Genomic DNA, 15,949 nt, shown 5'->3' with positions numbered 1-15,949 from the left:
TGTCGATCCTGTATTGCCGTTCCGCTGGTGACAGCCCAGCTCTGCCTAGTGGCATAGGCTCAGGAAGCGGTGACTCAGCCGTCTTCAGCAGCCCTCGGGGCAGGTCAGGAAGCCTTTGGTCCTCTCGGCAATGAAACCGGCGGGAGCTTCCGGGTTGACTCGGAGGCAAGGTGGGTTCCCTGGGCGTGCGAGCAAAATCGAATTTCCTCTCCTTCCGTCGTTCCCGTAGTCGCCCATCGATTCGTATGGTCAAAGCGATGAGGGAATCGAGAACCATAGTTTAGTTTAGTTTATTAATTCGACCATTTAAAAAAACCAAGCACACATAAAACTTAAAAGCCATACATGCACATGAATAAAATAATCGAGGATAACACACAATAAAGTCTGGAACTTATTTCCATTGTGGTCTTCTAGGTAACTCCCAAGCAGCAAACTCGTACTTGACCTCCTTCAAAACGAAGTGCAGGAACATATCGAACAGTGCATCATGGTTCCAAGCATTCTCCGCTGCCAACATGCGGAAATCCACTGCATAGTCAGCCACACTGCAGGAGCCCTGCCAAAGCTGGATTAGCATCCGTGCAGCTTCTCTCCCGGAGAACGGGGAGTGAAAAACCTTCTTCACCTCTGTCAAGAATTCCTCCAGACTAACACATATGGCCAGCTGCTGTTCCCATACAGCAGTAGCCCAGGTGAGAGCCATCCCGGACATCAGCGTGATGAGATGGATCTCTCCAAGATAGCCTGATGGGAAGGAGGAGGGCTGAAGCTCGAAAATGAGGGCACACTGAGCTAGAACTGCCTGACAGGTGCCCGACTCTCCATTGAAGCATTCCGGGGGGGTGGTAAATGGGAGAAGGTGGAGTTGCAGATGAGATGGCGCTGCTAGCAGCTGGGTTACTGAGTGGCTGTGGGGTTACCAATGCCCGGTCATGGCATTCAGTCAACGATTGGACCCCCTCCATAAGGCCACGAAGCAGTTCCTCGTGCCTCCCGATGGTGGCTCCTTGGGAGGAGATGGCGTCGCGCAGCTGGCCCGGGTCTGCTGGGTCAGTCATGGCCAGTTCCTCCTATCAGGATAAGGTAAGACCCAGATGCAGACCGTGTCGAAGTAACAATGTTTATTACAGCAACAGAGGCAAGGTACCGGACGGCAGGCAGGCTCAGGGTCAGGTCAGGGCAGAGGTCGGAAATCCAGATAGGGGCAAAGATACAGGACAGCAGGCTGGCTCAGGGTCAGGGGCAGGCAGAGTGGTCAGGCGGGCAGGTTCAAGGTCAGGACAGGCAAGGGTCAAAAACCAGGAGGGTGAGAAAAAGAGAGGCTGGGGAAAAACAGGAGCTGACAGGACAAACGCTGGTAAGCTTGACAAACAAGATGAACTGGCAACAGACAAATAGAGAACACAGGTATAAGTACACGGGATAATGGGCGACACCTGGAGGGGGGTGGAGACAAGCACAAAGACAGGTGAAACAGATCAGGGCGTGATAGTTAAGAGTCTTGCTCAAGGACACATCGACACATTTTCCACCTAGTCTGCTCAGGGATTCAAACCAACGATTTTCAGTTACTGGCCCAAACCTCTTAACCACTAGGCTACCTGCATACACTTCAAACAGACATACCACAACGGGTTTCTTCACGGTACCCAAACCAAAACCAGATTTAATGAGTTGCTCAGTTATTTATAGAGCCATGCCATCGTGAAATGCTCTGCCGCAAGAGGTTACTCAGGCAAAAAGCATGTTTATCTTTATTTATTTTTTAAAGACATCTTGTAGCACAGCTCCCATCCTCTTTCTACTGTACATAAGAATATTAATATGCACACTACCGTTCAAAAGTTTAGGGTCACTTAGAAATGCCCTTTTTTGCCCTAATTTGTCCATTAAAATAACATAAAATTTATCAGAAATACAGTGTTGACATTGTTAATGTTGTAAACGACTATTGTAGCTGGAAACGGCAGATTTTTTATGGAATATTTACACAGGTGTACAGAGACCCATTATCAGCAGCCGTCACTCCTGTGTTCCAATGGAACGTTGTGTTAGCTAATCAAAGTTTACCATTTTAAAAGGCTAATTGATCATTATAAAACCCTTTTGCAATTATGTTAGCACAGCTGAAAATGGTTGTTTTGATTAAAGAAGCAATAAAGCTGGCCTTTTTTAGACTAGTTGAGTATCTGGAGCATCAGCATTTGTGGGTTCAATTACAGGCTCAAAATGGCTAGAAACAAAGCACTTTCTTCTGAAACTCGTCAGTCTATTCTTGTTCTGAGAAATGAAGGCTATTCCATGCGAGAAATTGCCAAGAAACTGAAGATCTCGTACAACGCTGTATACAACTCCCTCCACAGAACAGCGCATGCACGTCTGGCTCTAACCAGAATAGAAAGAGGAGTGGGAGACCCCAGTGCACAACTGAGCAAGAGGAAAAGTACATTAGTGTCTAGTTTGAGAAACAGACGCCTCACAAGTCCTCAACTGGCAGCTTCATTAAATAGTACCCGCAAAACACCAGTCTCAGAGTTCCTCTGTGTTCTTTTGCCCATCTTAATCTTTTCTTTTTATTGTCCAGTCTGAGATATGGCTTTTTCTTTGCAACTCTGCCTAGAAGGCCAGCATCCTGGAGTCACCTATTCACTGTTGAAGAAACTAGCCACTAATGTACTTGTCCTCTTGTGGTTACATGTGGTTACCTAGGTTACAGAAATTGTCTCACAGCTAAACTTAGCCTTTTTCAAACACAATTTTCTCGTTGTCTGCTTGTTTTTGTCAATTACAAAACTATATTTAAGAAAAGTACATGTCTAAATATTACTTTCAACATTGCCTGCTCCCGAGAGTTCTCTCTACTTAGAAAAACACGATATTGTAGAGCTTCCCTCATGTCCCTTTTCATTAAGGTGCTAGCAGCCACCTGAGTGAGTGCTAGCTAGCTAGCTACCGACCGGAACATTAAGCTAGCCAAGATCAACAACACAAGCAAACAGACTATACAACTACAAGTAGTGAGTGGAGTTACAAACAGATTATACTAAACAAGTTAAATGTTTTTTTTTTAAATTATATTTTCCAACTTTTTTTTCACCTTCTCTCCATTATATCGAGTTAATGAGGAAATCGACACCTTTGCAGCCTGAATGGAGAATGTTTTATATACAAACCGGTCCATTGGGATACGAATGTATAGCAGGCTGCATTAATTTCCTTTGGACGGTAAGATGAAACGACTCAATATCGCCATCTGCAGGCCTTTTGGCAAAGCCTTCATCAAGTAGTACAAAAATATAATTGTATCATTGTAACTTTGTACTCCCTGACGAAGGCCATACTGCCGAAACATGTCAGAGTTTTAAAATATTTGTTCAAATCAAATCATAGTTTATTTGTCATGTGCACCGAATACAACAGGTCTACCTCACCTTACAGTGAAACGCTTACTTACAAGCCCTAACCAACAGTGCAATTTTTAAGTAAAAAAATAGGTATTAGGTAAACAACAGATAACAACAGATATTTTTTTTTTAAATGACAGTGAAAATAACAGAGGCTATATACAGGTGGTACCGGTACAGAGTCAATGTGCGGGGGCACCGGTTAGTTGGGCTAATTGAGGTAATATGTACATGTAGGTATAGTTAAAATGACTATGCATAGATCATTAACAGAGAGTAGCAGCAGCGTAAAAGAGGGAGCTGGCGGGTGGGGGGTGGTGGGACACATTGCAAATAGTCCTGGTAGCCAATGTGCGGGGAAACCGGTTAGTCGGGCTAATTGAGGTAATATGTACATGAATGTATAGTTAAAGTAACTATGCATGATGATAAACAGAGAGTAGCAGCAACGCAAATGAGCGGTTGGGGGGGGGACACATTGCAAATAGTACCTGTTCAGGAGCCTTATTCCATTGAACATGCAATGCAAATAAAGGCATTGTAATTACATGAAGAGTGCCTTGTTTCTCCTTTCTTTTTAAAAACATTAACATTCACGAGGAAGAAGAAAAAACATGACCCTACTGAATAAAGTAAGCAAGTGACCTGTATAATGCATCGTATTTAGATTGGTGCATTATAACCTTTCCTTGAACAAAGGCCAGTATACGATGCGTAAGGCTTGCACAGTACAATGTTTACCTGAGTGAAATAATACACCACAGGAACATATTAGGACAAGCAAATAAGGAAGCCAGGGCTCTACAAGTGTGTACATTCCCTGTGCTACTGTGATAAATAAGCAGATTTCCTCAAGCAATATTCCATACAAGGATTTCCAAGGCTATCAGGAAGCTAGCTGGGGGATCTCGTGAATGCAATTAATTAAAAAGTCTCTGGGACGCAACTTCGGCATCTGCCCCTCATTAGGCACAGGACAGGTCTTTTACAGCTTGAATTTAAATGTTGCGAGAGAAAAAAAGTGAAATCTTCTTATCCTTATACATCTGTATAAAAAGGTGGTTTTGTGTTTTTGGTAACTTTCCAGAGAAGAGAAGGCGTTGATAATGCTTTGGCCAGGCCAGTACTGTCTGAAACCCCCCTGGAGCGATTGCTTTCATCATTGCACCGCCTCTCCCCAAATACAGACCGCCTCTCCCCAAACACAGACCAGCATGGGCAGCTAATATTCTTTCCTTTTTGGAACAAACATCTCAAAGAGGCCTCTCTGATGCACCAACATAGGGGAGATGTGGGCCTAAGTATGGATGTGGAAGCATATGCATAACTGTAACAACCTTCCTAATAAAGACCCTACCCACTGTTTCTTTTTGTTGGTAATTTGTCTTTGTGGAAAATTACAAGGATGGTGATGGCAACAAGATATAACCTATTGTCATGGATCCCTCCGGAAATGTCATTACGCACACCTGGTCCCTATTCCCATTTGATGGTATAAGTGTGCCCTTTGTTCACCATTGTCCTGTCGATTATAGTTCCAATGTCCGTTGGTCGTGTGAGTACCTGTGCTGTGTTGTTTTGGCTTTCGTGCCACGTGTATTGTGCAGATGATTACGGGTCTCATCCCGTGTGATAATCATTGTGCGATTGTATATTTACTCGAGGTACTCCTCGCTCTTTTGTTTGGGTCTCAACCCTGCGTTTTATATAGTGTTTGTTTGGTCTTTGTCCCCGTGCCTGTACATGGCACGCTGTAATTTGGGTAAATAAAAAACCCTATTACGCATTCCTGCGCCTCTCTGCCGACCCTTTATACCAACGTGACACCTATGCTCTCAAAAAGTGTTGTTTCTATTTTTTTAATGGTCTTTTAAAAGCCATATTTACCTGAGTTGGTAAATATATTTATTATATGCAGATCTGTACCACATGTTGCCTCTAGAAATTGTGTTTGTATGGGTTTGAAATTGTCTGGTTTGTTGAATAAAAGATATTACATTATCAATTAATATGAAGAACCTCAATGGATTAACTGAACACACAAGAATTGAAATGGAATTGACCAAGGCCCAATCCAGAAACAACCCCTAGCTAGCCCCTACTCCCTACGCATTTGTGTAGTTGCAAAACGATTGGACAATTCCACCAAGCCTATCAGAAGACAAGGTGGAGCTACTACCATATTGCTTATGCCTATCTAGTTATTTCAGGTCTACATGAAGGGTCTATGGGCTAGGGGTCCTGCTGACCTATTAGCCTTGTTTCAAGAGGACGTACCTGTAGCTTCAACCATGCCCTCCAGGATGACCACGATCTCAAACTCCTCCTTGTCCATTTGGGCCTGGGACAGCTCCCAAAAGGGGCTCTTCTCGTTGATCTCGTGGGAGATTATGAGTGGGGACACCAGGAAGAGCCGGTCGTCTCCCGTGTCAAAACCGATGTTGATGTCCGTCTGGTTGAGAGGGATGAACTCCCCCTCCTTGGTCTGCTGTGAGCGGATCAGCTTGGCCCGGATCGAGGCCTCCACGATGTGGGAGTTGCGCAGGTCCCCGACTCTGAACATCAGACACAGCTTGTTGTCCCGCACAGAGATCACCGCCTTGTGGGAGAACATGAGCGTCTCGGCACGGTTCTTTGGCTGGGAGATCTTCACGAACATGCAGCCCACCATCATGGCGTTGACGATGGAGCCCAGGATGGCCTGGATCAACAGCAGGATGATGCCCTCAGGGCACTTCTCTGTGATGACGCGGTAGCCGTAGCCGATGGTGGTCTCCGTCTCGATGGAGAAGAGGAAGGCAGAGACGAAGCTGTTGAGGTTCTCTACGCAGGGGGTCCAGCCCTCCTCGTCGCTGTGCCACAGATCCCCTCGGATCAGGGCGATGATGTACCACAGCAGGCCGAAGAACAGCCAGTTGACCACGTACACCAAAGTGAAGATGAAGAGGCTGAAGCGCCAGCGCAGGTCCACCAGGGTGGTAAACAGGTCGCTAAGGTAACGGTAGGTTTCCTGCACATTGCCGTGGTGAACGTTGCATTTGCCGTCCTTCTGGACGTAGCGTTGTCGGGGCTTCTTGATGGGGTCGGCGATGAGGTGGGTGCGCTCAGTGGAGATCTGGGCCTCCCGCATGTGTTTGGGAAGCTTTTTCACCTGGAGAGACAGAGAGGAATAGAGACAGTTCTGCTGAGACGTTGGTCACATTATCATTGTCTTCAGAAGTTCATGTGTGTAGACAGGAGTGACCTGTTCAGGAAACACTCTGTGCTCTCGTTACAGTCTATTGCTAGAGGCCATTGTTTTCCTGGTCAGGTCAAAAGGTCAACAAAAACGTATGCCTCTATTCATGTGCAATGTCCTCATATTACCCTTGTTACTACAATGTGTGAAATGTCCTCATTTTACCCTTGTTGTTACAATGTGTGACATTTCCTCATATTACCCTTGTTGCTAAAATGTGTGAAATGTCCCCATATTACCCTTGCTGCTACAATGTGTGCATTATAATATGAGAAAATACACATTCTCAACCTTTTAAGTAATTTCTTTGCTTTCACCCTCAACAACCTTCAACTGCTACCCTCGTTGACCATAAATAAACTGTAAATCAATGCTACAGATACAGTTGAAGTCGGATGTTTACATACACCTTAGCCAAATACATTTAAACTCAGTTTTTCACAATTTCTGATATTTAATCCTTGTAAAAAATTCCCTGTTTTAGGTCAGTTAGGATCACAACTTTATTTTAAGAATGTGAAATGTCGCAATAATAGTAGAGAGAATTATTTATTTCAGCTCTTATTTCTTTCATCACATTCCCAGTGGGTCAGAAGTTTACATACACTCAATTAGTATTTGGTAGTATTGCCTTTACATTGTTTAACTTGGGCCAAACTTTTCAGGTAGCCTTCCACAAGCTTCCCACAATAAGTTGGGTGAATTTTGGCCCATTCCTCCTGACAGAGCTGGTGTAACTGAGTCAGGTTTGTAGGCCTCCTTGCTCACACAAACTATTTTATTCTGCCCACACATGTTCTATAGGATTGTGGTCAGGGCTTTGTAAGGGCCACTCCAATACCTTGACTTTGTTGTCCTTAAGCCATTTTGCCACAACTTTGGAAGTATGCTTGGGGTCATTGTCCATTTGGAATACCTATTTTGCGACCAAGCTTTAACTTCCTGACTGATGTCTTGAGATGTTGCTTCAATATATCCACATAATTTGTCTCCCTCTATTTTGTGAAGTGCACCAGTCTCTCCTGCAGCAAAGCACCCCCACACCATGATGCTGCCACCCCCGTCCTTCACGATTGAGATGGTGTTCTTCGGCTTGCAAGCCTCCCCCTTTTTCCTCCAAACATAACAATGGTCATTATGGCCAAACAGTTCTATTTTTGTATCATCAGACCAGAGGACATTTCTCAAAAAAGTACGATCTTTGTCCCCATGTGCAGTTGCAAACCGTAGTCTGGCATTTTCATGGCGGTTTTGGAGCAGTGGCTTCTCTCTTGCTGAGCGGCCTTTCAGGTTATATCGACATAGGACTCATTTTACTGTGGATATAGATACTTTTGTACCTGTTTCCTCCAGCATCATCACAAGGTCCTTTGCTGTTGTTCTGGGATTGATTTGCACTTTTCGCACCAAAGTACGTTCATCTCTAGGAGACAGAATGCGTCTCCTTCCTGAGCGGTATGACGGCTGCGTGGTCCCATGGTGTTTATACTTGTGTACTATTGTTTGTACAGATGAACGTGGTACCTTCAGATGTTTGGAAATTGCTCCCAAGGATGAACCAGACTTGTGGAGGTCTACAATTTTTTTCTGAGGTCTTTGCTGATTTATTTGCCTTTTCCCATGATGTCAAGCGAAGAGGCACTAAGTTTGAAGTTAGGCCTTGAAATACATCCACAGGTACACCTCCAATTGACTCAAATTATGTCACTTAGCCTATCAGAAGCTTCTAAAGCCATGACATCATTTTCTGGAATTTTCCAAGTCTAACGCCTACCAAACCCGGATCCGGGATCCCCCCCATCACAAAAGCTGACTAGCATAGCCACAGGGATATCATATAATAAAATGTTCATGAAATCACAAGTCCAAGACACCAAATGAAAGATACACATCTTGTGAATAAAGCCATCATTTCTGATTTTTTAAATGTTTTACAGGGAAGACACAATATGTAAATCTATTAGCTAACCACGTTAGCAAAAGACACCAGTTCCATACTCCACCATTTTTTTACTGCATCAGCAGCTATCACAAATTCGACCAAATAAAGATATAAATAGCCACTAACCAAGAAACAACCTCATCAGATGACAGTCTGATAACATATTTATTGTATAGCATAGGTTTTGTTAGAAAAATGTGCATATTTCAGGTATAAATCATAGTTTACCATTGCAGCCCCCATCACAACTCTCACTAAAACGACTAGAATAACTACAGAGACCATCGTGTATTACCTAATTACTCATCATAAAACATTTCTTAAAAATACACAGCGTGCAGCAGATGAAAGACACAGATCTTGTGAATCAAGACAATATTTCAGATTTTCTAAGTGTTTTACAGCGAAAACACAATATAGCGTTATATTAGCTTAGCACAATAGCGAACATCACACCAGCATTGATTCAAGGCAAAAATAGCTATAACGTATAAACCACCAAAATATATTAATTTTTTCACTAACCTTCTCAGAATTCTTCAGATGACAGTCCTGTAACATCATATTACACAATTCATATAGAGTTTGTTCGAAAATGTGCATATTTAGCGGCACATTCGTGCTTATACATTGAGAATAGTGTCCAAAATATCAAGCAATCTGTCCGGCGCCATCTTGGAACGGCACCTATTCTTATCGAAAACTATTCCTAAACTTTACTAAAAAAATACAGGTTTGACAGCAATTGAAAGACAAATTAGTTCTTAATGCAATCGCTGATTTACATTTTTTAAATGAACCTTACTGCGCAACACAGGCTGCGATAACGCAAGGCTACACTGCCAGAAATGGCGTCTCATGCATTTTACTTTTTTCAACAGAACAATGAATTATCAGCATAAATAGTTCTTACTTTTCGATGAACTCTCATCAGAATCTTGGGATGGGTGTCCTTTGTCCAAAAGAATCGTTGCTAGGTTGGAGAACGTCGTCTTCAGAGTTGCAATTAGCAGTAAACATTAGCACGAAAGAGAGAGATACCCAAATTCCTACAGCGCCAAGGAAATAAATACCCGAAAATCGCAATATACTGACATAAACTGATATAATTCGGTTCAAAATAACAAGATTATGATGTCTTTAAAGCCTATATCGAATAAAAACACAGCCGGAAATGTCAAAGACCTATAACCGATGTTTCCAAAAGAACGTCCCAAGGTCCTTAGTGCGCCAGAGCGAAGGTGAAAAGAAAGAGCCACCTATTTCCCAAGCAATTTATAAACTTTGGGAACTACGTAGAAACTCCATTTCAAGTCTCCCTATTCGCTAACAACCAGGGGAAGGCGTATGCAGTGCATCTCAACCAATAGAGGACAGGCAAATTAATACACAGGTCTCAGAACAGCCAGCAAAATTCTGCATTCTGACATACACATAGGAAAATTGCTCTAAGTCGAGTTCTGTTTCACCCACAGATATAATTCAAACGGTTTTAGAAACTAGAGAGTGTTTTCTATCCAATAGTAATAATAATATGCATATTGTACGAGCAAGAATTGAGTACGAGGCAGTTTAATTTGGAAACGAATTTGTACTATGTCGAAATGGCACCCCCCTAGTGGCAAGAAGTTAAAGGCAGTCAACGTGGTGTATGTAAACTTCTGACCCACTGGAATTGTGATACAGTGAAATAATCTGTCTGTAAACAATAAAAAATATACTTGTGTCATGCACAAAGTAGATGTCCTAACTGACTTGCCAAAACTATAGTTTGTTAACAATACATTTGTGGAGTGATTGAAAAAAAACTTTTAATGACTCATACCTAAGTGTATTTAAACAACTGTATCTCTGCTACAACAGTGCTGGGCGAGGACTGCATACGATGCTCTTGTTAAATGAAATTAAGGGCCCTGATACTGTAGCTGCACTGCTCCCATAACATTGTGTGAGAGAGTGTTTCTCCAAGCACATGGTGCGCCATCACTGTGGGAGGAAGAAGAAAGGGAAAAAAGGGAAGAAAAGGAGAGAGAGAACATAAGGGTACAGGGCCTTCCTTCCTCACTGCTGGCCTAGCTCCAGCCAGGCGATCTGGCTCCACAGCTGTGCCTCCCCTGTCCCTAGTGCTGTACCTCACCCCCTATGGGACACTGGCAGGTCTGGATAGGAACATAGGAACACCCCACTGTCCCGTCCCTCTCAGCTCCTACTCTATCCCCCAGCACACACAGGCCAAGGGTACATTGGCACTCTGTATCCTGATCGTTGGAGACGACGAGCTCAGTTGTTAATTGAAATGTGGTATTGCCGTAGTGGTGTTGCTCCTCCTGTGCCCTCTGAAGATCAGGGTGTTAATCAGACACCTGTGTTCACTGCTCACCCTCTCCCCAGAGTGGCGTGACATCCGAAACTGCCACACAACTCTTTTTTTTTTGCAACCTGTATTGAATATTATTCAGCTCCAGCTCCAAAACTGAAATAATGGCTCCCGATTGAAGGAATTCAAATTAAAGACACAACCTTCAATATACATGCTATAGTCCTGCAAATGATTTAAATAAAGATCTGAATACTGTAGGCAGGTTTCCTTTGACCCAAGTTTATTCGACAAAAGCAATGCTCAAAAGAAATCTTTGCAACGTGTAATGGAAACAGCAGATATTGGGGAAATTTTGTTTAAAAAAAAAATCTATGAATTTATCCATTCAAAGGGTGGATTTTTCTTTTGTCAAAGTTTATTTATCGAGACAAATTATGATAGAAACAGTGTTTTTTAAATAAATTATGATTGACTAATATGCAGGACACGTGATATCAACACATAACTATGAAGCTCCACTCCACATTTATTTCTATATGCCTACTGCCTGCTAAATCTTTTTTTCAGCTATAAAAATAATGTTTGTTTGCAGGATCCTTGTCCTGACTTTCAACAATGGCTGATTTTCTTCGACTTGCTTTCTGATTTGCTGGACGCAAGTTTCCCTATCCAATTACATCAGATCTACAGGAGTGTAAGTTTCACCATGGCATGGACTGTGACAATACATTGACACGAGAATTATTACAATATGGCAAATATTTGTAAATTCTTGGATTCTATCCATGCTGGCTTTTGCGGCCTACCTGAGACATGAAACAGATAGGTGGGAGAGCATACAGCCTGTCACCAATTTATTCATCCGCAATTTGCCTAAATGGGTAATGTAAACATATCAACCACTTAATTTGTATTCAACACAGTTGTTTTTTTCTTAGTTGTAACGTCATTTCGGACAGCTGTTTTTATCAACACAAGATAGCAGGCAATTGTTGAATCTGTTTTCGATGAAAATGTTCTAAATGTCGACAAAAAAATCACTGGACAAGTTAATGGAAACATAGCTGCTGTGAAATTCTAGCTAGGGTCTCTTCATTGTAGTTCTATGTACACACACATTAGGAGAGTATTCCATGTATCAGATGTTGCTTTATTTATTTACATATTGATCTTTCTCTAGATTATACGGTAATGAGAGGTTTGACAGTGAAGTGAAAGACAACACCCATTGACAATTACAGCAATTAGTCACTCAATGACATTGGGATCTTTGACCTGTGTTTGGGAGAACACATGGGTCACTTCAACATGTATTTCCTTGGGAGAAGGTAGCTTTTAGACCCCCTCCTACAACAAGATCAGTTTATGTTTCCTCAAGGCCTTTAATTGTACAGATGTGGGATCTTAATTTGAAACAGTTTGCTACAGCAGGAAAATAATCCTGCAGCAACAGGAAATGTGAATTATTATGTGGATTAGAATGGACATTTTTAAACCTTCAACACACTACAGGTTTTAAATGTCCTGCATTGCAAGTTCTCCTGACAATGGACCTTTTTGTTTCTATTTGAGAGTGTTGAAGAAATTTCTAATTGAGTGATTGATGAAGCCATCACAGACAGTGCTACAGTAGTTCAGCGAGCCCACGTTTGGCCATCCCAGAGTCAATGATGTCCGCAGTGCTGACACTCCAACAGATTCATTAGCAATTGCTGTGTGCTGGTGTTTTTCCACAATTGGTTTGCCTCACCACACTCGGTTAGGAAGAATAAATTCAATCGTCTCTGGAATGAAGACAAATAACCTGGACTATTTCACCATCCATTATCAGGACGTGTGAGTCGTTTTCTCACAATCCTCTCCATAGTAGTGGGCTGAACCATCCATCCATCCTCTTCTGCAGAGACAGACAGGCACACACACATGATCACCCGTCTTATAGGAAACTCATGATCCACAATGGTTCCCTCTCGTCCCCTTATATTTTCCCTTACACCAGACACTTCCATCTTTCACCACCCCCTCTTTCTTTCCCGCTTCCTTGCTCTGCCCCCTCTCTCTCTCTCTACCTCCCAGCAGTGTTGCACAGGACAATTGGGGGAGGGGGAGGACTGTATGTGCATATGGAAAACATGTTCTTACCGCTGTGGGTGTGACTCCTATCTCCATGTCGTGGTCCATGTGGACTTGAGAATCTCCTGCCATCCTCAGGTGGAGCTCACCACCTGTGGGGAGAGAGGGAGGTGGAGGTTCAACAAACTGTGAATCTCCACTACAGTCAGCATTTCACTTTCATTAATGTTCAGAATTATGCATCAATCAACTCTCAACAATGGATGATTTTTCACAAAACATCCCATAAGATCACTCAGGAAAAATCCGGGATCAGGAAAATTCTGCGTAGTCAATACTACATTAATTGATAACCCCCCAATAAATAGGTTTCTACACATATCATGTCAATCACTTTAATGAAATCAATACTACTATGCCAGTCATCTGTTTGAATAGGAGCCACTACTAACAGCGAGCCTGAATCTTAACAATGCATGCTCAGGTCTCCATTTTAATGTTAAATCTAGGCTAAAACACTATGTTCCAACAACCATACTAGCATGCCAATAAGAATGCATAGCCAGTACATTAATTCATTCATTACTCCATGCTACAGTAGGTGGTATGTGAGGACAGTAAAGTCAGTAGTGAGGACATTAGAACAGAGCCTCAGTTCATCATAATAAGACAGACCTTTCTCACCAACACAGAATGCTAATGTGTGGATTATCTCTGAACTCACATGGGAAATGGGACTCTGTTCAAAATGTGCATCACTCTGTTAGCTAATTTGTAATCTCTGAATGAAGCAGTCTCAGCTGTCTGTAGCTACCGTGTTCAACCTTTGTTATCCCCCCGAGGAGGAGTGGAGGAGAACACATCAGTGCCAGTACGCTGCCTGGGCTGAACACCAACCCAACTGTTAAAAGCCCTGATGCTGCACGGACACGCTGACCATTACTTGAATCACAACGATCACCAGCCTGGACCTTTCACATTCTGTCCACAGCACATTTTAAAATCTTCATTTCTTTGTTTAAACTTCCCATGTGACTACAATAATAGCTCTTTGGCGTTTTAAAATAAAGTAACACTATGAAGGTGATTTGATGTAGTTTCAAAGACTTCTTTCGAACACTAAATGTGGTTTCTTTGTTGCTATTTTAGGTATGTTGGTGTAATACAGTGATCTAGTGACAGACTGCAGTATCTGTGATCTGATTTTAAAGTGCTGGAAATTTTATTTTTAAACATCAATTACAATGACTCAAACTGACAGAGGGAAAAACAGAAGAAAAAAATATTTTGGCAATAGGATGAAATAACACATACAGGAAGTCAGCACTACAGATATGAGAGGCGGAGAGGGCACATCGATAAGGACTAATTTTAGCAGCAATTTCATAACAACACCTATTCAGTTATATAAAAGCATAATAACTGATAGGGTCACTGGTGTTTGAAAATAAACCAATAGAGTGACAGAGAGTATGAACTGTGTGTTCCCTAATCACCAATCAGAAGAGGTGTGGACTTGAGTCGCATGACTTGGACTCAAGTCTGTCTCGAGTCACAAATTCGATGACTTGAGACTCGATTTCATAGAAAAAAAATAACTTGAGATTTGACTTGGACTTGGAGCCTCAAGACTCGGGACCTGACTTTGACTTGAGATTGTGGACTTAAATTATCTAGCCACGTTTTGACACTCATTTTGTGGCACAGAGTCTCCATGGATTACTCTCCACACAGTCAGAGACCGTAGCTGCAGCATGCATTTGCAAAACCAAAAAAACCTGCAACAGATTGGCTAGTGAAATGCATGTTCAGCCCTCTGATTGGACCAGAAAACTGTCAATCAACACAGGTTGGGTGAGCTAGCGCAATGGTTCTCAAATTGGGGAGAAGGTTTTGGGGGGTTGCGAGTGTGAAACTGAATGGGAAAATACATATTTTTCATACATATTTTAATAGGTTACATATAGCCTACCATTTGTATTTATATACACTACATGACCAGAAGTATGTGGACACCTGCTTCTTGAACATCTCATTCCAAAATCATGATCATTAATATGTAGTTGGTCCCCCCTTTGCAGCTATAAAAGCCTCCACTCTTCTGGGAAGGCTTTCCACTAGATGTTGGAACATTGCTGCGGTGACTTGCTTTCATTCAGCCACAAGAGCATTACTGAGGTCGGGCACTGATGTTGGGCGATTAGGCCTGGCTCGCTGTCGGCGTTCCAATTCATCCCAAAGGTGTTCGATGGAGTTTAGGTCAGGGCTCTGTGCAGGACAGTCAAGTTCTTCCACACCGATCTCGACAAACCATTTCTGTATGGACCTTGCTTTATGCACGGGGGCATTGTCATGCTGAAACAGGAAAGGGCCTTCCCCAAACTATTGGCAAAAAGTTGGAAGCACAGAATCGTCTAGAATGTCATTGTATGCTGTAGAGTTAAGATTTCCCTTCGCTGGAACTAAGGGGCCTAGCCCAAACCATGAAAAACAGCCCCAGACCATTATTCCTCATCCACCAAACTTTACAGTTGGGGCTGGTAGTGTTGTCCTAGCATCCGCCAAACCCAGATTCGTCCGTCGGACTGCCAGATGGTGACAGGCTGTATGCCCTCCCACCTATCTGTTTCATGTCTCAGGTAGGTCGCAAAAGCCAGCATGGATAGAATCCAAGAATTTACAAATATTTGCCGTATTGTAATAATTCTCGTCCAAAATCATGATCATTAATATGTAGTTGGTCCCCCCTTTGCTGCTATAAAAGCCTCCACTCTTCTGGGAAGGCTTTCCACTAGATGTTGGAACATTGCTGCGGTGACTTCCATATTTCAGATAGGCCTAGTTTGGGTGGCTACTGGCTTTATGTCTAAGGATAGCTGTAACATCTCCCTGCCTTCAATATTATGGGATGAATATTGAACATATTCTGGTGAATTAAATACAGTATTTGTGAGGAAGAAAAGGGCTAC

The 15,949-nt window shown here is 42.6% G+C and overlaps 1 protein-coding gene across 1 annotated transcript in view; it reads right to left on the bottom strand.

Moving 5' to 3' along the window:
- Window positions 1-15,949, bottom strand: part of LOC120028464 (G protein-activated inward rectifier potassium channel 4-like) — a 41,361-nt gene that overhangs the window by 15,096 nt on the left and 10,316 nt on the right. Inside the window, exons 2-3 of the mRNA XM_038973673.1 lie at window positions 13,050-13,132; window positions 5,685-6,558 (exon numbers count right to left, since the gene is read on the bottom strand). Of these exons, the coding sequence (XP_038829601.1) occupies window positions 5,685-6,558; window positions 13,050-13,112 (937 nt within the window). The 5' untranslated portion in view covers window positions 13,113-13,132. The remainder of the gene's footprint in view (window positions 1-5,684; window positions 6,559-13,049; window positions 13,133-15,949) is intronic.

Source organism: Salvelinus namaycush, chromosome 34 (genome assembly GCF_016432855.1).
Source record: "Salvelinus namaycush isolate Seneca chromosome 34, SaNama_1.0, whole genome shotgun sequence".
In the NCBI taxonomy this organism is placed as follows: Eukaryota; Metazoa; Chordata; class Actinopteri; order Salmoniformes; family Salmonidae; genus Salvelinus; species Salvelinus namaycush.
The sequence above is the reverse complement of the archived record's forward strand: the minus strand, read 5'-3'. Positions and strand labels throughout refer to the sequence as shown.